Consider the following 24,888-nt stretch of genomic DNA (forward strand, 5'->3'; position numbering starts at 1 on the left):
AGACCACTATGTCAACATACAGTCCACCACATCAGAGATCTGACCTACATGTTGGTGATTGGACCACCATGTCAGCAATCCGTCCACCATGTCGACGATCAGATCACCATGTTAGCAATCTGACCACCACATCAGTAATCCGTCCACAATGTCAGCAATCTGACCTCCACATTGGCGGTCAGACCATGATGTCAGCGATCAGACCACCATGTCAGCAATCAGACCACCACATCAACGATCAGACCACCACGCCAATGATCGAACCACCACGTCGGCGATCAGACCACCACATCAGCGATCAGACCACCACGTCAACGATTAAACCACCACGTCAGTGATCAGACCACTACATCGGCAACCAGACTACCACTTCAGTGATCAGACCACAATGTGGGCAAACAGTCCACCATGTCAGTGACTACACAACCACATTATGGATGACACCACCACATACAAGGATGGACTAACAGGTTTAGGGGGTTAGACCAGTGTTCTCCCCAGAAATTTGTAAAGGCACATCAAAATAGCCTCAATCAACATAATGAGTATAAATTAGTTGTAAATGAAAACTATAAAATACACTTCACATTGATTTAAGTATTAGTTTTACAGATTGTGTGTCAATTACCTCAAGTTTAACTATGATTTTTACTGTCACATTGGATTTCATAAACAAATCACAATTTACTTCAAAATAGCAGGAAACAACAATGTTATTGATTGATGTCTCAAAAACTGAACATAAGCATACTACTTAACAAAAGCTGTGTTGCTCTTACAGCAGTGATATAGAACAGAGAGGTGTTATGCATTACAGAGCTGTGGAGAACACTGGACCAGTAGATCAAGGCTCAAACCAAACAAGAAGTCTGGAGTTAAACCAGGATAAAATGACAGGCTAGGATAATGGATTCTACAAATACTTTCATATTTTATAGGATCAAAGTACAGTACAGTAAAAGTCATTCTGAATGATTCTGCTACATTTCAAAGTGAGTGACCAGCTTTTAATAGTACAATATTGATTTTATATATTTGAAACCACGAATAAAATATTTAGGCATATTATATCCACTTCCTCTAATGTAAAATTTAATTTTATTAATTTTTTCTCCAAACTAATTATACCCTTAGCAATTTTAACATTTTTCTTGTGGTGAGTTGTGGTGGTTGTGTGGTATAGCATGTGATGTGGTATGTGCTGTGGAGGTGGTGTTCTGGTGTGGTTATGTTGTGCTGTGGTGAAGATCTGTGTGGTGGTGGTATGGTATTAATAGAATAGTCGTTTTGAAAGTGAAGGAAAGACCTAATGTGTGTGTAAATGTACAGTATTAAAAACCTACAAAGTTTCAAAGTTTAACCTACAAAGTTTGTAGGTTACATCCAAAAATTTGTTTTTTTAATACACTTACACATAAACATACTTTAGGTCTTTCCTTCCCCTTTATTCAAGCACTACGGCACTGTAGTAAGCATCTCCATGGTTTTCTTGTGGTATGGTATTGTGTGTTAGTGTGTGTGGTGCTGTGAGAGCGTTTTGATGTAATATGTGGTTTTGGCGATCATAGTCGGGAGGTAGGTGTAGAGGTGATGGTGTTTTGGTATTGTGTTATGTTGGTGCTGGTGTTGTGAATGGCAGTATTGTGAGGGTGTGGTTGATGCAGGGAAGCGGGGAGGGCAAAAGTTGCCTACTGGTGGGGTGGACAGGAAGGGGAATACCCAGATGACACGCTTAATGTCACTCCCATTTATATACATCTATAACAACACAACCCACACATGAAATGAAAGTGGTGATGTTTCGGCGCCTAATCAAGTCGCGACAAGAAAGAGTGCAAGCATGTGCCAATATAAGGCAAGAGGGAAGGTGAGGTGAAAAGAGGTGAAGAGGAAATGAAGAAGCATGAAAAATCTTGAAAAGGATCGAGGATGTACCAAAACAACATCAATCACTTAATATATGTTGGAGAAAACATCATCAATCACTTCATATGTTGGAGGGGAAGGGGGATTATATGTTCCAGTTACGGTGTTCTGACTTATTCTCTGTACTGTATATACATCTAATAATTTCATGCCCAGTCATAATCTGGCAGAGTGAAAATTTAATTAAAACGTAAATAAAAACATTTTATTGATAAGGAGAACAGCACCTAATAACTGGAACTGAAGGATTATGCAGCAATAAAGAGATGCAAGCACCTGACCTATGCTCAAAGAAGAACAATAGTAGTAAGAAGTGTCCACAAAGTGGATATGCAGTTGGTGCCTTTATATCATTGCTGAGTAATACATAATAACACAAATAATAATGAATAACTATGTGTAATACATAATAACACAAATAATAATGAATAACTATGTTAATATGATCTAATTTGTTTTATATCATATATATATATATATATTGTCCACTGTTAATTAATATATGTTACTTTTATCATGTCCCAAGAATATTTTTTAGGGGTATTTTTTAAGATTTTAGTTTTTTCTCCTTTGTTTATTATGTGATTTTGTTGTACCCTTTACAACCTGGAGAATGCATATGTTTTCATAACTATGTGAAGATAGAATGAAATTGGTCTACAAATAAATCAGTCACAACTCGCAAAACTTGGTACTTTTAATTTTTTTTCTGTTTGTTTTATCTGATTTCAAACTATATTTTCTTTGTCTCTTTAGGTTGTTTTGATGATTAGGGACAATATTAGGGGTTTTTCACTTATATAAAGTATATTCTAAATATATCCCCTAAATTATTATAATTATCCCTATATTTTGTGTTTTTTTTGGGGGTTATTTTTTCTTGACTTCATTTCAACAAATATTGACCTACAACTTTCACATATTGATTATGCAAAAAGAATTGGAAAGTGTTTGTGCAAGTTTTAAAAACTAATGTTAAATTATTTTTTGTCAAATCATATATGTATGTATTGCACGGTCTAAGGGTTAATGGATGTCAACATAAAGTATAACATAAAATAAAAGTATGACAGTTACTTATTCTGCTATGATACCTACTTGCTATATACAGTATTGTAAATATAGATAGAAGAGCTGTCATTTTATCCCTAAAGGGTCATACAAGAAAATGCTTGCATAAACATTCAGAATTATTTATACTTATTCCTGTAATACATGAAAGCATATGAATAACTTACCAGCATCTCATTTAAGCAAGTCTTTACTTAAGAGATGTGGGTCAGACCATCAAGTTAAGAACTGAAGAAGTTTGTTTGGGATGAGACCAGTGGGCCAAGAGAGAGACCAGCAAGTCAGAAGGCAGCACACAGGCACACCAACCAGGAGCCAAACTTGAAGCTAACATGCACTGCAACAGCACCTTTTCATCTGTTATTTATAAGCAGAATAAAAACTAACAAGCTTCCCATAGCCCACAAAAAGCTTGCCCCAGTTATTTAACCCCAAGTTAAACCAAGAGCATTTGTCCCACAATCCTACAGGGGAGCTGGGGAAAGTGGGTCCCACAGTGGGAGAGCTAGCAAGGTGGCCGCAAGACGCTCGGGGAAGACTCGCTTTCCCTTACCTGGGGCGTCTGTGCTTCCCTTGGTGGCTGTAGGGAAGATTACACTGTAAGACTACTGCTCCTCAACCCAGAAGCGTGCAAGTTCACAAGTCACGCGGGGCTTTCACCGTTCATCGAGTCTCGCATTCAATCACCATTTCTGTTTAGGCTATCCAAGAGTCCCACACAGTTCTAGTATTTCTTCCAGAAATTCATCATTGTGTAGTTTTCAATCATAATTTTGCCTTTTTTTGACACATCTCAGATTCTTATCCCAGCCGATACAGATATCTATGAGGTTCGAATTAGGGGTTAAAGATTTCACCTACTCCTGGAAAGCCCTCACAATTGTATGGCACTTTCCACCTTGCATCTTCTAGTTTCATCTCAAAAGAAATCAATCACCACATGATAAATTTATGCATGAAGTATCAGAATTTACTTCATATCTTCTTTTAAAAATTTATATTCTTATAAACTCTCAGAGAAGCATGAATAAACCATTTACTATATTATTATATTACAAAAACTTTCATTATGATGACATGCCATACAATTTCCAAACAAATTCAAACATTACTTGCAACATTTACAAGCACAACACCTGCCAACAGTTACCACAATCATTACTTGCAATATACATACAATTAAACAAACAGTACAGAAATGGGATAATTTACCTATTTGTATGAATGTCATACAAACTTCATGCAATACAATAAACAAACTCACTCATCCAAGACAAAAAATCTTTACAGTGATATGGTACATTAATATGACTTGTTATTTCATGAGTAATAAAGTATGTAATAATTCACTAACATTCTAGCACTGTACATCCATAATAATAGTTAATAGAATTACAGTGCTTTCACATTAAACACAATGTTTTATGTACTTTGTACCTCCTCTATAATTCTCAAAACACTCACCAAGTAATATTTTTATCTCTAGCTCATTCTTCATGTATCAAGTCTCAATGCACTGTCATAAATCATTCCTACCCTTCTTCTCAGTCTGCCTCACACACATATCCATCTATTTATTGGTCTTCCTCATACACCACATCTACCTTTCTTCTCATTCTTCCTCATGCACGCTACACACACACTCGCTTCTTGGTTTGCCTCCTACACCATATCTAACCCTCTTCTCAGTCTTCCACATACACAGCTACCCATCATCTCATTCTTCCTCATAAATCACACATACTCTGCTTCTTGGTCTGCCTAGTACACCACATCTACCCGTATTCTCAGTGTGCTTCATATACATCTACCCTACCCACATTCTCGGTGCCTCACACATCGACTGGTCTTCAGCCATCTCCCTTACACACCTCACCACATATACAAACAACCATGTAGGTAACTAGTGACAAAACAAAAACTAGAACGAAAAACTTCTAATCACACATTCAACGTTCACTAGAAAGAGAATCTATACTGTAATTCATTTTTACTTTCATCACTCCTAACCTATCATCCAAAATGTAAAAAAAAAAATTGCCTCTTGCACAAACCTTTCTAGACATATTCAATTTTATTATCTATCACTTTGCCTGTTATGGTGCTATTATATACAACAATTGTGATGAATAGCCAATGTTGAATGTAATAAAACTTCAATTCCCGAGTTAGCCCTATTGGTTTCCTGGAGAAATCTCCCTGAGATAGCTTCCAATTACAGTACATACTAGGTCACATTAGCCAAAAAGTTCAGTTCAGTTCAGCCTTCCGGGGGACCAGAGTCAAACAGGCCTACCACCTCTGACATAAGGTGCAGGAAGCAGGTGAAACTCAGCACTTCACTAGGGAAGGCACAAAGAAAGTCAGCAAACCAACACAAACTACTGTTGGGTTCAAAGGAGAGTGAAGCCTCACAACCTGCCAAATAAACTACCCCAACAATGTAAAGAAATGACCGAATCTTTCAAAACAGACGTGCGCTCGTCCATCCACACGCTAAAAAACAAAAAGCTACATCATTGGGAAAGAGGCGGAGCCGAGAAAAAACGTCTGGGTTCAAACACTGAGCAAACAGCACCTGAAACCATAACTGAATTGGCTACCAAGGAGCCAGAAGGACCGCCTTTCCATGGTAGGACTCCAACCTGGCCAAGACCCTAAGCAACAGCAGAACCAGGGAAAGAAGTACAGAAACCCCAACCCAGACCTGTTCAGCCGAAAAGCATCCACACCGAGGACCTCATAATTGGGACATGGAGCTGCATAAAGAGGAAGGTGCTGATTCCACTCTAATGCAAGGGGATTCACATCAGGGTGCCTGAATGCCTCCCAAAGCCACATAAGGCTTTGCGAGAAGACAACATCAAGGATCCATACAGTAAAGACAGGAAGGAACTGGGACAGACCTTCATGAGTGTGTTGGATACTCCCAGACATGAACTGTGCATAGAACCTTACCCCAAGAATTCAACAGACGAGCTACCCACAGCATCCAGTACCAAAGGACAGCGGACCAAGCAGAGCCCCCCCCCTTTCCCCAGAGTTCAGACAAGGAACAGCATCGCTTAAAAATAACAAAATATATATGTGACTGCTATTATTTTGCATTTGTACTATTATAGAAGAACCCTGACTGTGATAAAGACTATGTACAATATCCAGATATCAGTGAACACAATGCTGCTCATAATGTTCACAGAGTTAGGCAGGCAGCCACAGCACTACCATTGTTTGGTCAATCTAAGCATTTTGAATCAACAGCTCATATTACTTTACAATATAAACTTGTGGAAAAATTTTAATTTACAGGATTTTAGTGACCAGGATTCCATTTCAGAACCGGAAAGACATTTCAGAACACTGAGGACATGCAGAAGCGACCCACTCTGAAATGACCTGATACCAGTGAGGGGAATAGGTCTGCCACAAAAACCCTGAACCCTGGAAAGGGGAAGGGACCAACTAACTCCATGGCAGGCCACTCGAAACGACCAATTGACCCACAAATCGTGGGACCAGGAGCTAGCAAATTGGTCGAGCTGCCCCCCTGCCCCATCAAAGGGGTGAACCATGAAAGGACTTGCATGAACCACAAAAAGCAGGAGCTCTCAGCAAAGCATGAACATGGTGCTGACCAACAGATGATGAACCAGCCACGGGAATATATGACCCAAAATCCTGCTTCACCATGGGCAAACCTCGTCCAACAGCAGGTGATGACCCAGCCCTACCTGACCACTTCCAGAAACGAAATGGGAACAAAACAAGACCATAAGTGGCCAACAAGACACGGCCTCAGGAGATAAAAACTGACCAACAATATCCTCTGGAAAAAGAAGAGGCAAAAAAGGACCAGGGTCAAAGTTGACTAAGACTGGGCTAAGATAGCCTGTCGACAAGCAAGGCAAGCAGTGTAGAATGTGGTTGCTGCCCCCAGTACAGGTGCATACAGCTTGGACAAAGCTGACAATGATGCCACAGTGGACATTAAAGCACCTGCACCAAGCACCTTAATGTCCTCACATGGAAAGAACAAATCCAACAGAGTTTGTGGGGTGGTTGTAGGTGTCTTTGGCCCAGCAGACAGCATGGTAGAGGCACAATGAATTATCATTACCCTGTGGCACAGATGATAAGCAACCCTCAAACTTACACACGGGTTTGGAAAAAGTATCCATTGGCACACCAAACCCACAAGGAAGTCCCAGGGCCTGAAGGGTAAATTATGCAGGATACCCAGGCACTGGGGATGCACCGCCTGACCTAAAAGTAAGCCGACACAGCCTGGGTTACATGACTGTGAAGGCCAACCCCGGTACACTGTATATACAAGCACATGAGCCATCAATGCACCCTACCAGTCAAGCTTGCTCCTGACCTGTGTTAAGACAGAAGAGCATCGTGACTCCTGACTCACCCAAGGCAAGGACTACCCCAAGCAGGGAGGAACACTTAAAACATACTAGAGAAGAGAACTTTGTCAGTGCAGGGGCAACACTATAGAGCACTCAGGGATGGGAATCCTGAACACATGCAGCACTAAGCACTCTAAAAGACCAGGCCCATAGTATACTAACAGTATACAAAAAAACAAACCACACATGAGGTCCAGAGGCACTTAGTTGAAAAGCACCAAGGCCAACAACAGATAACAGACTATCCAGGCGCTCTACATGAGACTCATCAGCATAAGGTGACTGCTCAAACCAGTAAACAGCGTGAGCCCCAACACACCCTCTTCCCAAACAGGAGAGACAGGTGGGACGAATAAGTGCACGCTTGTTTGAGATTCAATCATTTGTTTACATTATTGGGATGTTTATTCAGTGGGTTGTGAGGTTTTGATCTTATTTGAACCCAGCACTGGTAAGTATTGGTTTGCTGACTTTCTGGGTGCCTTCTCTGGTGAGGTGGTAGTGTCACCTGCTTCCTGCTCCTCTTGTGAGGGGGGGGGGGGGGGGCCAGGTTCTAGCTCTGGTACGCAATAGCCCGAACTGAACTCTGCAGATGATGCGATCCAGTAGCTGGGAGCCATCTCCGCAAGATAGCTTCAGGAAGTCCACAAGAGGCTCCCCCAAAAAATAACCATGTCACCATAAAGATATTTTGAAAGACCCATTGTAGTTCCACAGCTACCTCAACAATATCTCCTAAGAATAAAGGGAACTGCAGAAACCCTAGAGACCCAAATGAGGCAACTTCTATTTATATCCACCTAAAATCACTTATTTATGTATCTAACCTGCACTTGAAACAATCCAGCGATCCTATGTCTATTATGGTACCTGATAATTTGGTAATTTATTCCATAAATCAACCTGCCAGCAATAACATCAACTACATCACAACACAACACCAAGTCCACTTTATCTTCTCCCTATGATTTAGCACACCCTCTTTCCCCCAAATCTAAGATCACTTCACATTTTCCCAGTTTTGTTTATCGCACACTATATTACAATTTCTTCAAACCAATAATAATCTTTCATGACCATGCTCTTTCCTAAGACTCTGACATACTGAAAAATGTTAGAGTACCTCATATCTAAAGACCTGTCAAAAGGAAGGTATTGCAAAAGCCAAGAACCAGAGACGACATTATCTCAACACTCATATCACAGTGAGGCTCCCATACAATTTTTTATCTCTAGAACACTACACTCCCATCCCATATCAAAATTATATCTTAATGTCTTAACTGATTCTTCCTCTTAACTTTATCAAAAATTTTAATTTTCTCATTCCTCACCTCACCTATATTTATTACACATTCATATACCAAAAACCTATATTTAAATCCTAACTTCAACTGCTCTATATACATCTGCAAATTACTCAAACTATTATTAATCTGGAAAATATAATAAGGGAAAACATAACATGAATGATCTATCCCAAAAAAATATCAACCAATTTCCATGTGTAATTTGCATAGTAAAATGATATTTGTGTACCAATAAAACTGAAGAAAAACACTTACGGTGCAGAAAACAATCATATTTGAAGCAGCGTCTACAGAAAAGTGTGTGGAAGGAGTGCATTGTCTGTTCCTGTGGAACACTCTCTGCATTGGGACCATCAATATTGGGAGTGCATTCAGGTGGAAGAGCTGTAGGGTCAGTCAGTTCTATGTATCTGGAAAAGGTAGATTAAACTATAATTCACACACACACACACACACACTTCAGCATTAGCAAACTCCCATACCCACACATATCCAAATGAGATATGGTAAAACAGTACAACAAAGAATTTCATCAGTACTGTATAGAGGTGGGGAGTTGAAGACATTAGAAGGGGTAAAGGGATACATGAATCCAAATGTAAATGTAGTCCAGTACGGCACAACAAAACAATTTGCCAAGGCATCATAGGTCAATTAACACTTTTGCAGACTGTTGATGTGTTTTAGTATCTAAAGTGATTCTGCAGTAATCAGGCCGACGAATATAACACATTATACTATCTAAAAAAAATTCAGCTTCCACTTCCTTAGCCAATCTTTTTGCAAATACATGATGCAAATCTTATTTTAAATACCCATGTAAAATGTGGGTAAATTCTGTCACCATAAAGGAGAAATGAGGACCGACCAGAGAAATTCTCATTCCCATAAGGGGCTACAGACTGGCACGTCCCAATTCGTCTGGGGTTCAGGGATTGGTTGGGGGTTCAAGGGCTCAAGACAGGCTTACCGCTGATTACTGCAAAAGCCACTGAAGATAGTAAAATACATTAACGGTCTGCAAAAGTGTTAGTTGACCCATGATGCCTCGGCAAATTGTAAACTCAAAATCCTATATAGTAAAGAATATAAAGACAGGATATCATGAGCCTGGCTTTCTTTAACTGAGGTAATTACACACATTTCTAATCATATAATTATTAATTATATCACACAAAAAATATTACCAGTATGTAATGTGTGCTACAATACTATATATATATCTTACTTCTCCTTTAATTCCTCGGCTGAGCCCTTATCAGGGAAAAGAGCTGACACAGCTTGGAATATGGCAGCACATGGGAAACCCTTTGTTCCAGACGAATTTGATCCCTCCCAACCCTCATCCTGCAAACCAATAATTTGACGTTATTATGGGAAATTTTCAGCAAGATGAGCCATATTGGGCAAAAGAGCCAATGACCTCTCTTGCTACTAATATGTAACACGAGACATATTGGTAACAGGGAGTGTACAGCATTCACTTCTACAACACTTGCACCAAGCAAGCATAACCACAACCTTCATATCATACCACATAACTTAATTCACTTATCTTAGAAAACAAACTTCAACATTGTGTTTAGCTGAAGGCAAACTCAAATCATTCCAGTGATTTTGTGATATGGTGTGATAGTGAACCTCGTGTGATATGGTGTGATAGTGAACCTCTTGTGATATGGTGTGATAGTGAACCTCTTGTGATATGGTGTGATAGTGAACCTCTTGTGATATGGTGTGATAGTGAACCTCTTGTGATATGGTGTGATAGTGAACCTCTTGTGATATGGTGTGATAGTGAACATCTTGTGATATGGTGTGATAGTGAACCTCTTGTGATATGGTGTGATAATGAACCTCTTGTGATATGGTGTGATAGTGAACCTCGTGTCACATGGTGAAATAATGATCTTATGATAAAGTGTGATAATTTTCAGTTGGAGGGCAGGTGTTATGGGGGGGGGGGGCAGGGATCATCCTAGGGGGTTGGTTGTGAGGGGTGCAACCCTGGAACTAAAGGCTCACCACCCCAGCATGATCACCTGTAACACCTCATGCTTCGCCCTTAATGCTATCAAGATGCCGAGGTTTCTCAGGAGCCCAGGAGCATGACACTCAGACGTGTTGTGGATAAGGTGTGATAGTGAACATCTTGTAATATAGTGATAGTGAACATCTTGTAATATAGCAATAGTGAACATCTTGTAATATAGCAGTAGTGAACATCTTGTAATATAGCAATAGTGAACATCTTGTAATATAGCAATAGTGAACATCTTGTAATATAGCAATAGTGAACATCTTGTAATATAGCAATAGTGAACATCTTGTAATATAGCAATAGTGAACATCTTGTAATATAGCAATAGTGAACATCTTGTAATATAGTGATAGTGAACGTCTTGTAATATAGTGATAGTGAACATACTGTAATAGTGTGGTGATAATAAAAGGGGCATGAAACAAGACAGATGACATCACACCTCTTTATTGTGTGTATTACTATCCTCTTCCTCATCTTGTTCCTCCTCTTCCTCTTCTTCAACATCCTCCTCCTCCTCCTCTTCATCTTTATCTTTAGTCTTCACATCTTTAGTCCCATTTACCTTCTGGTCAGTCTTGTTCTTTAAAGTTTCCTTTTTCTGTAATTAAAACAAATTTTGTAGTGCTCTATGCAAACTCTCAATGGTACTTTTCCACAATTTCATTATATATTTCTACACATACAAAACTGTGAATATGTTTCATTAGTAACAGTCTCACCAACACTATTTTACTTCTAAAGATATCTGCCACAGAAACACAGAGATGCAAGTAATTATATATATATAAAAAAAGCACCTACTACATACAAACGATACTACTGTACTACTACTACAGACATCTCCATGAATTCCCGGTACTCTTATAGACATCTCCATCAGCTCCCCTGTTGCTATTTCAGATATCTTCGACTCTCAATACTACTAAATATGCCTCAATCAACTCCTGATACCACTATAGATGTCTCCACAACTGACGATACTCTACTACAGATGTCTCCAACTTGTGACACCCTACTACAGACAACTCCAACTCCTGATACTACTAAAGACAACTCCAAATACAACTATAGATGTCTCTATCAACTCGCAATACTCTACTAAAGCTGTTTCCATGAACTCTCCTAATACTACTGCATGTTTTCATCAGCTCCCAATACTACTACAGACATCTCTTATCAACACCTGATACTACCTCAGATGTCTCCACCATCTCCCCTGATACTACCTCAGATGTCTTCATCTCCCCTGATACTACTACTACAGACATCTCCACCAACTCCCTTGATACTACTACAGATCCATCTTCTCTGATACTACTTAAGACATCTCCACGAACTTACCTGATACTGTTGCACCAGAGTCTCCACAAGCTCAACAAATATTTCATCATCAATGAAACCAGTTTCTCGGTCACCATGAACTTTTCCATCGTAGTTCCGGATGAGTTCCTCAATAAATTTTCCGTCTTGATCAAGGACTTCATCACCCATGTATGGAATATTGTGAAGAACAGTTTCATCTTCTACCTAGTAAGATAATTAAACAATGGTTACAAAAATAAAAGACCAAATTTATCTTCATAAAACAGTTGAACAAACTGATAGATCATTACCAAGACTTTCACATATACACGCTTATAAACAAATAAAATTACAAATAAAAATTACATAATCAACTAGAAATAGAGGCCTACATAAATAGGGAAAATTAAGACCTTTTATCAAAGTGTAACTTTATTCACAAAATGCACAAGAGCAACATGGTTGCCATTACTTTGAAAACATGTGAGGATGTGACTCTTCCACTCATGATGAACTTGCATTAAAACATTTGATGATCATTGCATTCTGAAGCATTCATTTAAAAGATTTAGGTTTCATATCTTGTCCTGATAAATCATGGCTTTTAAGTACAATATTACCCACAGGTAAAAATCAAGTGGGCTGAGATCTGAGGGCCCTGGAGACCACTCCAGGACCATGGCACCCAACCCTGGAATCCAAAACTGCTGATCCAATCACTGATACATGCATATACCATAATGAGGTGCAAGTGTTCCATTTTCCCTATGTATGGAGATATTCAAACCATCCTGTATTTTGATTGCAGCCAGTCAAGAAAAGTATTCCCCTGTCCAGCATATCTCCAGAAATTAAATATGTGGAATAATGAGAACAGGGGGTACACCGAGTACTGTACTACTGTACTGCTGTTGCGAGTAGTATATGCAATATAAAGTGCATATAGTGCATAATGATTATAGGAATAAAATGAGTAGTACCGTATATATGAAGAATTCAGGGAGAACCAGAATAAAAATGTAAAAATTCTATTGAATAGAGGGAATACTGTATATTAATTCCAGAGTATGTACACTTAATTCAGAGAACACAACGAGCATAGAAGGTATAATGTAAACATTGGGTATAATGAATACAGTACAATGATTATAGGAAATTTAATGAGTAAGGTAAGATAAAGGTACAGAAATAAGGTAAAATACTGTAGTAAAGTTCAAGAAGTACAGTAGTAAAATGAAGATAGACTGGTGAGTGTATGATTAGGAGGGAATATGGTGATTGTGGCAGTTGATGGAAGTATACCTAGAGGTGGTCTCTAGGAACAATGTCTCCACAGCCTAGTCACCGACCACACCTAGTGGTCTAGTCAAACAGGCTGTTAAGACACTGCTGCTCATAGTGAATTGTGAATTACAGCCAGGTTAAATAGTTATTCTTTGTGGGTGTTTACAAAGTTCCATTTGAACATCATTAAAGGATGGCTAGCATTGAAAAGTCTTTGGCCTTCAATGTTGACAGAATTGTCTCTTAGCATACTTTGTGCACCTCTACTTTTCAACAGGGATATTTTGCTCTTCCGTCAAGCCTCCTGGTCTTGTAGGGAATTATTTGTGTGTGCATATTTGGAACCAGTCCTCCTAATATTTACCAATTGTAAATTGTTTTGTTAATGGACTTGGGCACTATTATTTCTCTGAACATTCTCAAGGTCAGCAACTTCTCCAGCTTCAAATGAACTGTTATTGTGCAACAGTATTTCATCCTACCTGCTTGATACCTGCTTGATGGGGTTCTAGGAGTTCTTCTACTCCCCAAGCCCAGCCCAAGGCCAGGCTTGACTTGTGAGAGCCTGGTCCACCAGGCTGTTGCTTGAAGTGGCCTGCAAGCCCACATACCCACCACAGCCCAGTTGGTCCAGCACTTTTTTTTAGAAAATCTAGTTTTCTCTTGAAGATGGCCACGGTTGTTCCGGCAATATTTCTAATAGTCGCTGGGAGGACGTTGAACAACCGTGGACCTCTGATGTTTATAGTGTTCTCTGATTGTGCTTATGGCACCTCTGCTCTTCACTGGTTCTATTCTGCATTTTCTTGCATATCGTTCACTCCAAAATGTTATATCCCAATCCTATATAGCACTAGAATCTTAAATACCATCATTGGTTTGGCATTTCTTGTTTGAAGGATTCCTGTTATCCAGGCTCTCCTTTTATTTGCAATTGTGAAAGTAACTTTATTGTGTTCTTTAAAGGTGGTGAAGGAAATGATGTTTACCCTTACAGTGGACTGCAGGTTCAGCTCTTTATACCCAAACTACTAGCCTTGTAGTACATGTTGCATTATAATTTAACATAGTGAATGAGGTTCAGCCCTTTTTGCCCTTATCTTGAGATGATTTTGGGGCTTAGCGTCCCCACGGCCCGGTCCTGGACCAGACCTTCTTTGTTACACACGCCCAGGAAGCAGCCCATAGCAGCTGTCTAACTCCCAGGTACCTATTTCATCAGGGTGAAAGAGAGACTGCCCATTTGTTTCTGCCTCCACCAGGGATCGAACCCGGAATCTTAGTACTGTACTACGAATCCCAAGCGCCGTCCACTCAGCTGTCATACCCTAACTACTAATCTTGTAGTACCTGTTGCATTATAATTTAACATACCTGAATTATATGAGGAGTAGATTTTGGAAGTTTTCTACTCCAGGCCTGGTTTGGGCCAAGGCTTGATTTGTAATAACTTGGTTCAAAAGACTGATGGTTGGAGTGGCATGCAGGACCCCATATCAACTACAACTGGTTGGTCCGGCACTCCTTGCAGGAACATGTAATTTTTCTCCAGTAGACCACCTTTGTTCCAGCAATATTTATTATTATTGCTGGGAGGGTACTGAATAAGATTTCTCATTGATACATGTTAATGTAACCTCATTGTGCATGGGTATCAAATAGCCATGGATCCTGTTCAGATAGATAGATAGATAGATAGTGTCACGTGAATCCCCTGCATAGCAGTGGAACTGCCTTTTCCCTTCACCTTCAATGCCTCTGCACTGGAAGTCTACACCTACACCAGCCCAGGTGAGTCATCAGTCCTGCCACCTCTCAGTACCCCCCCAGGACCGGGCACGGCCTGGTACAACTCAGAGGCAAGCCGGGCGCCTCTGCTAACCAGTAGTTTGCCCCCACAAACAAGCAGTTAGCCGCCTTCAACTGACAGTGGTACAGCTCAACACAAAGGCACCGCCAGGCACAACGAGCAGTTTGCTAGTTGACCAGATGTCCACCTCGTGTTGACACTGGATGAGTCATCACCCCTGGACTATATAAAGGGCGCCGCTTCCCTGGAGAGCCAGTCTCTCCCTTAGTGCTCTTGGAACACCTTCGTGTCTCTCACCCTTCGTCTGACTTCAGCCAATGCCGTGTGTCTGATGCTGTGGTGGTATGGTAGCTGTCTTCAGTACACCAGTATATCTTTTTGTTTTGTATTAGAGTTAAACTTTCATTTACTTATTTGATTTGCTATATAATAATAGCCAAGTATTGTCATGTGTCATTTTTGTTCATTAATATTTCAGTAAATTGTTTTAATTATTTATTTGATGATTTTAATTTGTTTCCACCTGCGACTTTCACACTGCAAGGCCAATAGCAGCATTTTTTTTTATTTGTGTGAGGGAGAGCCATACCATCTTGGTTCAGTGTAGCTGCGATACCACACCCGTCGCATATACAGTACTAATATGCCAAGGTAAAGTTTAATTTGGTCTTTGCCTTCTTTCTTCGCCATCTACAACAATTCATATTTTGGACATCGCTTTCGGAGTTGTTATAAATACAGTACAGTACTATAATTTGTCGAAGAGTGAAAATATGGACAATATAAACATACATTATGCAAGATTTTATTCTAGTTTGACATGGAAAACACACACTAGGAACACAGTGAAAGCAATATCACTTGTTACTAGGTAAACCATTGCTGTTGCTGTTACATTTCCATGGTTTACATTTTTTTTAATGCTGTACCCTAATTTAGTCAACAAATGCAAAATTATATATAATACAGCAATGAACCACATGGATTAAATTTATAAGAAACAGGATACCACAAGCATAACAAACCTCAAAGGTAACTCGCACACACCATTACACATTTATGTAAATAATTCTAGAAGTTACAAATTATATGTACATTAGCCACCTACCATAAAGTTTTGTTGCAGGGGTGCCCAAGTGTACATTGTTGGGATTGGGTTTACAGCATTAATAGTCTTGATAGGGACAGCAAGGGGCTCACCACAGGAAGACGTGACATGTGTACGCCTCATGACTGCCTGGTGTGGCGGAGCTTCAACCGAGCACACCCAAACTGGACCCATCCCTATTACAGTCTGATCTTCTTGATCTAGAAGGTCTGACAAATTAATGTTATAAAATATAACCACATTTTTACAAAATATGGTTATAACCATAACCAACATTTACAAAAATGTAAAATGTACCTATCTTCCACTTAGGGCATACAGTACCATTAACACTAACATTCGAAAGACGCTAAAAGGTGCAATCCACACACTAACAATAAATGCTCCACAGATGCTAAAACATGTCATCCGATTGCTATTTATAAATTTTCCTATATACATTGCTGTCACACACAATCTATTTGAAATACAGTACACACTTGTTTTTGCAGCTATTCTCCAGAAAATTTAATTGCAAACATTTTGAAACCAAATTTATAGTTATAACCCAAAATTAACTTCCAAAAACAAAATGATTGTAAACATTTGTCACATCACCGAAAGCCCCGAGTGGCCCCAGGGATCCCTGCTGAACGTTGACAGTCAGGAACATGCGGAGAAGCTGGACCACCAAGGTGTTAATGAGATGGAGTGATAAAATATTTTTTGGCCAGGTGTGATGTTGTCGAGGGGTCGTAAAGACAGTGGACAGGTGTGATGTTGTCGAGGGGTCGTAAAGACAGTGGACAGGTGTGATGTTGTCGAGGGGTCGTAAAGACAGTGGACAGGTGTGATGTTGTCGAGGGGTCGTAAAGACAGTGGACAGGTGTGATGTTGTCGAGGGGCCGTAAAAACAGTGGACAGGTGTGATGTTGTCGAAGGGCCGTAAAGACAGTGGCCAGGTGTGATGTTGTCGAAGGGCCGTAAAGACAGTGGCCAGGTGTGATGTTGTCGAAGGGCCGTAAAGACAGTGGCCAGGTGTGTTGTGATGGAGGACTGATAAACACAAGGGACGAGGTGTGTGGTTACAAACACCATGGATAGGTGTGGATTAGGGGGGGGGGGTAAATGCCGTGGCCAGGTGTGGAGGAGGGAGGGAGGGAGGTAAACACCGTGGCCAGGCCTCCTACAAGTAAGCTTACACTCGGCTATCTTACCAGTCAGCTTGGCTCTGTTATCGTTCCACGCCGCCTTGATCTCGTCGGCCCGCTTGAACCTCTTGAGGGACCTGAGCCTCGTGTACTCGGACTTGACTCTCTTCTTCCACTCCGCCGACACCTTGCCCCGGACGCCCATCATCCTCGCCTCCCCTCACACAACTCCGCTAAATTAACAACGTTTTAAAAATGACGACCAAAACAAGAGGTCAGGTGTGTGTACATTCCTCTTCATAAAGGGCCACCTTAGTATTTCAAGAGATTACTTTAATTTCATTACACCTGTGAGCCGCTGGGAGCGTAGATTACCTCGAATAGTATTTGGGGGATGAGGTTGTGGTGATACGCTGCATATTACGGCGGAGTTATGGTAAGGGCAGTGGCCGCTGTGTCCGCTGTCCCGCGTCCTCTTGCGGCCCTCTGCCGCCACCTCGTACCTCACGCACTCTTGTCGCGCCTCTCTTGCTTGTCGCGCCTCTCCTCCTGGTCGCGCCTCTCCTGCTTGTCGAACCTCTCCTGCTTGTAGAGCCTCTCCTGCTGGTCGCGCCTCTCCTGCTGGTCATGCTTCACCTGCTTGTCGCAGGTGCTTGTCGAGCCTCTCCTGCATTTATTTATTTATACACAAGAAGTTATATTGGGCTAATGAGAATACATAGCATGATGTGTTTACATTCTTGTAAAGCCACTTATAGTACGCACAGCGTTTCGGGCAGGTCCTTAATCTAACAGATAATATTAAGTAGGTAATTTCTAGCAAAATATATAAAATGTTAACAAGTACATTGTAAGAAAATTTGAGAGAGATTAGTAGGCATATTAAAGTACATTAAAGCACATTGAAAGCTTTGATTGGAAGCATTAATAGCTTGATTGATAATGACAAAGATTAATAGGCACATTAAGCACACTGATAACACATATGACAGTAATGTCTAATGGTAAAGTTGTAAGGCTTAGGTATATATATTAGGGGATTGCGTAGCACACAATGTGTTTAATATAACAACCATGATAAAGATGATATCAGTGAATACAATGGTAAAGTTATATGGCTTAGGTACATATATTGGGGGGATTGGGTAGCATAAAATACAAATACAGTGGATACAGATTCAGATACAGATTATAAACTCATGTTTATACTGCTACTAAATTGCTGGTCGCGCCTCTCCTGAAGCCTCTCTTGCTTGTCACGCCTCTCCTACTGGTCACGCCTCTCTTGCTTGTCACGCCTCTCCTACTGGTCACGCCTCTCCTGCTTGTCGCGCCGCTCTTACTAGTCACGCCTCTCCTGGTTGTCACGTCTCACCTATTTGTCGAATCTCACCTATCTGTCACGCCTCTCCTACTTGTCGTGCCTCACTTACTTGTTGCACGTCTCTCTTACTTATCCTCTCATACTTGTCACACATCTCCTTCTGATAATTCATTATGTCGAAAGTTATTGTTATACATACAGTATATGTTAGGCTTCCAAGCTGACTAACTCCCAGGGATTATTATTATTATTATAATCTTTCTAGTATCAGAAGAGGATGCAAGAAGATTATAAGTCATAGGCAAGACAAGTACAATGCCCAAATTCACTAATTCACACAGCGTTACGGGCATAATATGGAAGGAAAAAATTAAAACTTAAAACTAAATGAGTTAGTTTAGTTAACTTACTTTGCACTTCATATCCATCCTGTGGGTGGTAGTGGAAATGGTTACAGAGGCGCATAATGACCTCGGGGACTGAACCCAAAAATTAATTTAGCTAAGCAAGTTACAGGTTGGTTAAAAACAATAATGAATTGATTATAAACTAATGGGTTCATGACAATATGATTTTGTGTCGCAATACTCATTTAATATTATATTTAATCAATCTACAAGCATTTTATATTTATGTAAAGAAATGTGTATAATGAAGGATTTATTGCAGTTTGTCTGGAAAATTAAGGGAGAACGCATAGCCATCATTCGTTTGTTTTTTCTTTGTTTTCCTCCTAGCGGCGAATGTTGGTACTAGAGGAAACGCATCAACAATGGCTGACAATTTACATTAGAGTATCGGCTGTGTTTCACCCTCAGTATGACCCTGATGCTGCTATGCCACAAGTACGTGCTGTGCAAATGTACTATAGAGCACCAGGCGGAGCTCGTACACACTCTGTCACCTGCTTGATATTGTGGCGAGAGGAGGAATAAGGGGATTGTTGAGGCCTGGTAGGAGGAGGCTTGGCAGGCCTGGCAGTGTGTACGTGTGTGTGTGTGTGTGTGTGTGTGGAGGGAGGTGTAGGAGTAGCAGCTGTGTCTGGCTCCTGGCCTGGCATGGGGGCGTGATAGGTGCTGCCTAACACCACACACCATGCACATTAGGGGCATGAGACTAACCCATACTGTATCATGGCTGGTACGAAGATAGGAGTTGTGCTGTGGGGGAACACCATTAACATTTCACTATTCTATTAATGAATGTCTTGACAGTGGCAATAAACGTTTCCTTCTAGTTGATTGTAGATCTGGCTATCGGTTGGTATTGTTTTGTGTGTTGTTGCTTTGGTTGACAGGGTTAAGTGTTGGATACAAGTCGAATATTAGGCCAGAAAGATCCAGAGCTACAACCTGATTGTCAGTGACATAACACACCTCTCAAACAATATACACTTTGTGTTCAGTTAATTTTGGTTTGCTTAAAGAGTAGTAATGACAATACAACTGTTATTGAGGCCCTATTTTTCAACTACAGAACTCTTAAGGTCACCAACTGAATGCTGAGAGGTGTCTATCGTTTGGAATCCACTTGAAAGTGTTCCACAAATATTTACAGTATTTGCCAATGTGCTTTTACCGTTTTTAGAAGATCCTGGGTTTCGATTGCCAGATAGGACAAGTGGTTGGGCACATTTCCTTCCTTCTAATGCCTCTGTTCACATACCAGTAGATAGGTAGCTAGGAGTTAGGCAGCTGTAGTGGAGTTAGGTCCTGGGGAGGGTCAATAGTTCAACCTTGGGGGAGACCTTGGTACAAACCTGAAGTACTGAATTACTTCACAGGCTTCTTGTCCCCAACAAAATTAATTTTATTAAATAGCAGGGCTGCCTTTGCCCCTTTATTTAAAGTATCCATAATCCTAAGGTTGGATAACAGTTCCCTGGTTTGCATATATATATATATACTGTATTATAAATGCACATAGCACATTTTTTTGCCTGTAAATATCTGCATGATAATGACTCACTTGCTGTTATTAAAACTTTGATGGTTCCGAGTATGGCTGCTCTGCACATTTTGACACTGGATTGTGATGTGCCAGACATGGCCCTCATCTTTTTAGTGAGGCCCTACAAGGAAAGTGATGGAGTCAGGATTTTTTTTTCAAGATGGAGGATGATTACTGGAGGGCTGAGGAAGCAAATGTGAGCCCCTTGTATGCATGGGAGTTATAAATTTTATGATGGTCCTAAAGACAAACTTAGTTGTGATGCGTAGTGCAGGGAATGTGGTGTTTGAGAATATGAGTTGCATATTACAAATTTGGTATCTGAAAGGTCATGAACAATTTTTTCTATATTTTGTCATCCATGTAAATACATGGATGGCAAAAAGTGATTCTAAAGTTGAAAAGTGTGGCATACGCTCTTTGCACAATGTTCCTTATGTGATCCTCAGGTGATAATTTTTTTTTTATCCGGAACCTAGATTTCTTAATGTATCAGAATTCATTATTTTTTAACTTAATTTGTAGCTTGTATGTGTGGCCTATTTTCACTATTCCACACTCCATAATATGGCATTTATTCACATAAAATTCCATTTGCCAAGTGTGGCTCCATACAATTATTTTGTCCAGGTCTTCTTGAAGGGCATGACAATTGTCAAAGTTTCTTATCTTTCCTAGTACCTTGGCATCATCAGCATGCATTTTCATATAATATTGTATTTCTTCTAGTAGATTGTTCATATTGATAATGAACAATATTGGTGCTAGTTTCCTAAATGCCCCAGGGAAGGCATCCCTGACCATGCAAGGGTAGTACAGTACTTGCAGAGTGCACAGGGAAGGTAGCCCTGAGCACATGCAGCTCCAGTACACCAAATTTCTGGCTCATGCACACTCCCGTGTAATAAAACATCCCCAAGGACAACACATCCCTCGAAAAATGGGAGACTGGAGCCAGAGCGATGACGACCACTAGCCACAACCATCAGTCTAGAACTGAAAGTGGTGGGACCCTGCTGACCCGGTCTGCCTCCCTCTTCCCCCCCCCCCTCCCCCCAAACAAGGGGGGAGGTGGGGCAAACTAGCAAGTGCTAGTTTTATGAAATTTTGGTGGTTTTCATTGTTGGGAAGTTCTTTTGGCAATTTTGGGGCTGCTGTCTCATTTTTAACCATGCAGTTGTCTGTTTTGATTTGCCTATCTTTCTGGGTGCCTTTCCTTGGATGGTGGCAAAGATGATATAATTGTACTTTAAATGTAAAGTGTTCATAGGCCATCACTTCCTGTGCCCCTCTGAGGGGGGGGCCAGGTTCTGACTTATAGGCCAATAGAACTCTACGACTGATGGCACTAAGTAGCATGGCACTTAATCAGTGTGATATCTTAAGGGAGCTGACATGGCTTACCTCAGAAAACCATTTAGAGACATTGAAATAATTGTGTAAAAATGTCTTAGCGGCAATTCCTACCCCCATGGAGCTGCCTGGGTAAACACCATGGGGCAAATAATCACATGGTGCCCGGAAATTGTCAAACTTCATCACTCCATCACAGCCAAAGTAAGTTACTTACAATATTTATTTAATTTTTTTTTTGAGTTTTGTGTGATCAGGGAATACATTTTAACAATGTTAGAAGAAAATTTTTTGGGGGAGAACAATTTTGTATGCACTCCATAGGTTTGTCATATTTAAGGGGTGTCTGGTACATGGGCTAAACCCTGATAATGGTGGTCAAGCAGCTGATTAAAGTATGATTAACAAACTCTTATTAACATACTTCTTAAGGTAGCAAATGGCAGAAAACACATAATACAGTGCAATATTCTCTATTTTCCCATAGGTGGAGTGTTTGAAAAGAGTGGTGGGTGGGCAGCAAGTGAGGTCAGTCAATGTGGCCGCATGGAGACGCTAGCTGTACTCGTCTCGGAGCCGCCGCTTTATGGTGTGTTCTTTCTCTTTGCCATTTGTAATCTCGGCATGAATGCTCAGACTATGTTGTCATAATCCTAGGTACATGGTAATTTTTATTCGCCATTCACTTTGAATACTATACAGTATTAATACACTGATTTGTTTTCAGTATGACAGGGTAGTGTGCTTATCTTAAGTACTGTATAGAGTAATGGCAGAATTCCTTCAAGGTGTTCATGCACTCGTCCTAAAATTTAATCTCACCACCTTCTCATATGATAACATTTGCTTCATAAAATATTGTATGCCTTTTATTGCACCAATATTGGTATATCTTCTATGTATTGCATTTATTTTTGCTTCGTTTGCTCTATGTAAAGATTTATCTGTTTTTTACCATCCATTTTTCTAAGAGGGCTTTTATGGAGGCTTATTGTTGCTAACAACCTAGATAGCGCCACCCAATTCGATTCACACTAGGCCCTTGGGAGTCACTGTAAGCCTACCACTTTAACACTATCGCTCACCCCACGAACGCGCTGCAGACTTTGACGTCATGGCCTCAATGGTGCGGGCGAGCGTGCGGCGACGCCTAAATGTGTACAGTATACTCGTTTCAGTTTTCTCACCTTAATTCTGGTGCTACATCGTTCGTTTTGGTATCATTGTGTTCACAATTAAATTCCCTACAGGTGTGTATAAATATAATGTCCAGAAGCCTGGCGTGACTCCCAACAGCAAAGCCTAAAGTCGGCAAAAGTTGCCCGTGAGCGCACAAAATCAGTAAAATGTGCATACTCGTTCCATTTTTCTCACCTTAATTCTCGTGCTATGTCGCTCGTTTTGGTATCATTGTGTTCGCAATTAAATTCCCTACAGATGTGTATGAATATAATGTACAAAAGCCTGGAGTGCCTTCCCGCAGAAAAGCCTAAAGTTACCTGTGAACGAGCACCAATTTGTATTCTGCAACCTAATGTGTATACTCGTTCAGTATGATTACATCAATTTTCGTGTTACGTCTTTCATTTTGGTATCAAATTGTTTGCAATAAAAAGGCGCGTATTTTAAAACTAGTCCCATAATAATAGAGCAATAACTGGAATTTTAACAAATATTTTAATTCTGGAAGCTCATCATCACAAAATTATTTATATCTTTCCAGTGTTCTGACAAATTTTTGTGTTACATCTTTCATTTTGGTATCAAATTGTTCACGACATAAAGGTGCGCATTTTAAAACTAGTCCCAACATAATAGCACAATAAATAGAATTTTATCAAATATTTTAAAATTTTGCCCAAAAGCCTATTTATAATATAAGTGTTTGGACATCAAGTTTCGTGTTACATCTTTCATTTTGGTATCAAATTGTGCACAGTCTAAAGGCACTTATTTTGATACTATCCCGAGGTCGATTGGATAAAAAATGAATTTTATACAAATATTTTTGTAGTGGACGCAAGTCCGGTCCAAAGTTAGGACTCGGGAGAAAAATAATGGACGAGAGTCTGGTCCAAAGTGACCGATAGTGTTAACAGAGGCCAAAACCTGGTTCCCCTCTATACAGGTGAAATGAACTGAGGATTGGAAATCACTCAAAGAGAACACTACCAGAAAGGTAGAGCAATACAATACAGACAACAGTAAAGACAACATAGAATCAGAAATTGAAACAATCCATCCAGGGTCACCTGCTAGTAGCAACTGCATGCTGCTAGGTAACTGTACACATGGACAAAGGAGGAGGTAAATTTAAAACGTGACGGTCTCATAATGTTCATGAGAGACTGTAGTAAGGGCAGATAATGATAAATCACTATTGTTGGTACGTACTTGGTGGCATTAACGTGAAATCAATGGACTGGGAGGCCTACTAAATAAGAACGGAGGGAAATCAGTCGCTGTGCCACCACGCGATAGGTCGACCATACGTGTATCAACAAATTACATTACCCGAGACAAAGTTTGTAATGCGATTTGGATTTTATGAAGAAATTGGGCTCGTAACCTGAAAAGTTCATGAAGAGGGCATTCGTAAGCTGAAGTGTCACTGTATTGATGTTTCGTCTATGCTAGTGATACAATGTCTGGTATCTTAGCCATTTCACAGGCTTCCCGATCTCTATCACCTTGTGGGAAAAATAATTTCTTCCTCATTCCTACCCTTATTTCATTATTTTACTTCATCAAGGTTGAGGTTTAGCTTCTCACTGTTTTCCATTGATAGATAGATCTCATTGTGATGACCACAATTTTCCAGCAACATAGTTTTGTAATTTTCTAACATTCCTAAATCCTCC

General features: G+C 40.2%; 3 protein-coding genes across 19 annotated transcripts in view; 2 read left to right on the forward strand and 1 right to left on the reverse strand.

The window, feature by feature from the left end:
• The window catches only part of E(z) (histone-lysine N-methyltransferase E(z)), a 40,235-nt gene extending 22,121 nt beyond the window's left edge, over positions 1–18,114 (reverse strand). The window contains exons 1-8 of one of the 3 annotated variants that reach the window (XM_069311760.1): positions 17,776–18,114; positions 17,467–17,633; positions 16,267–16,479; positions 12,108–12,289; positions 11,206–11,364; positions 9,951–10,069; positions 8,978–9,132; positions 3,551–3,577 (exon numbers count right to left, since the gene is read on the reverse strand). In XM_069311760.1, the coding sequence (XP_069167861.1) occupies positions 3,551–3,577; positions 8,978–9,132; positions 9,951–10,069; positions 11,206–11,364; positions 12,108–12,289; positions 16,267–16,479; positions 17,467–17,608 (997 nt within the window). In that variant the 5' untranslated portion in view covers positions 17,609–17,633; positions 17,776–18,114. The remainder of the gene's footprint in view (positions 1–3,550; positions 3,578–8,977; positions 9,133–9,950; positions 10,070–11,205; positions 11,365–12,107; positions 12,290–16,266; positions 16,480–17,466; positions 17,634–17,775) is intronic. The other 2 variants (XM_069311761.1, XM_069311762.1) reach the window with 2 other exon arrangements.
• The window catches only part of LOC138356090 (uncharacterized), a 252,268-nt gene that overhangs the window by 178,984 nt on the left and 48,396 nt on the right, over positions 1–24,888 (forward strand). The gene's annotated exons all lie outside the window — the stretch shown is intronic.
• The window catches only part of LOC123775370 (Additional sex combs), a 38,636-nt gene continuing 33,210 nt past the window's right edge, over positions 19,463–24,888 (forward strand). For 2 of the 13 annotated variants that reach the window (XM_045770522.2, XM_069311754.1), the window contains exons 1-2: positions 19,463–19,569; positions 22,515–22,616. In XM_045770522.2, coding sequence (XP_045626478.2) covers positions 22,574–22,616 — 43 coding nt within the window. In that variant the 5' untranslated portion in view covers positions 19,463–19,569; positions 22,515–22,573. Of the gene's footprint in view, positions 22,232–22,514; positions 22,617–24,888 lie in introns of all 13 variants that reach the window. The other 11 variants (XM_069311757.1, XM_045770523.2, XM_045770525.2 and 8 more) reach the window with 9 other exon arrangements.

Source organism: Procambarus clarkii, chromosome 70, assembly GCF_040958095.1.
Source record: "Procambarus clarkii isolate CNS0578487 chromosome 70, FALCON_Pclarkii_2.0, whole genome shotgun sequence".
Taxonomy (NCBI): Eukaryota; Metazoa; Arthropoda; class Malacostraca; order Decapoda; family Cambaridae; genus Procambarus; species Procambarus clarkii.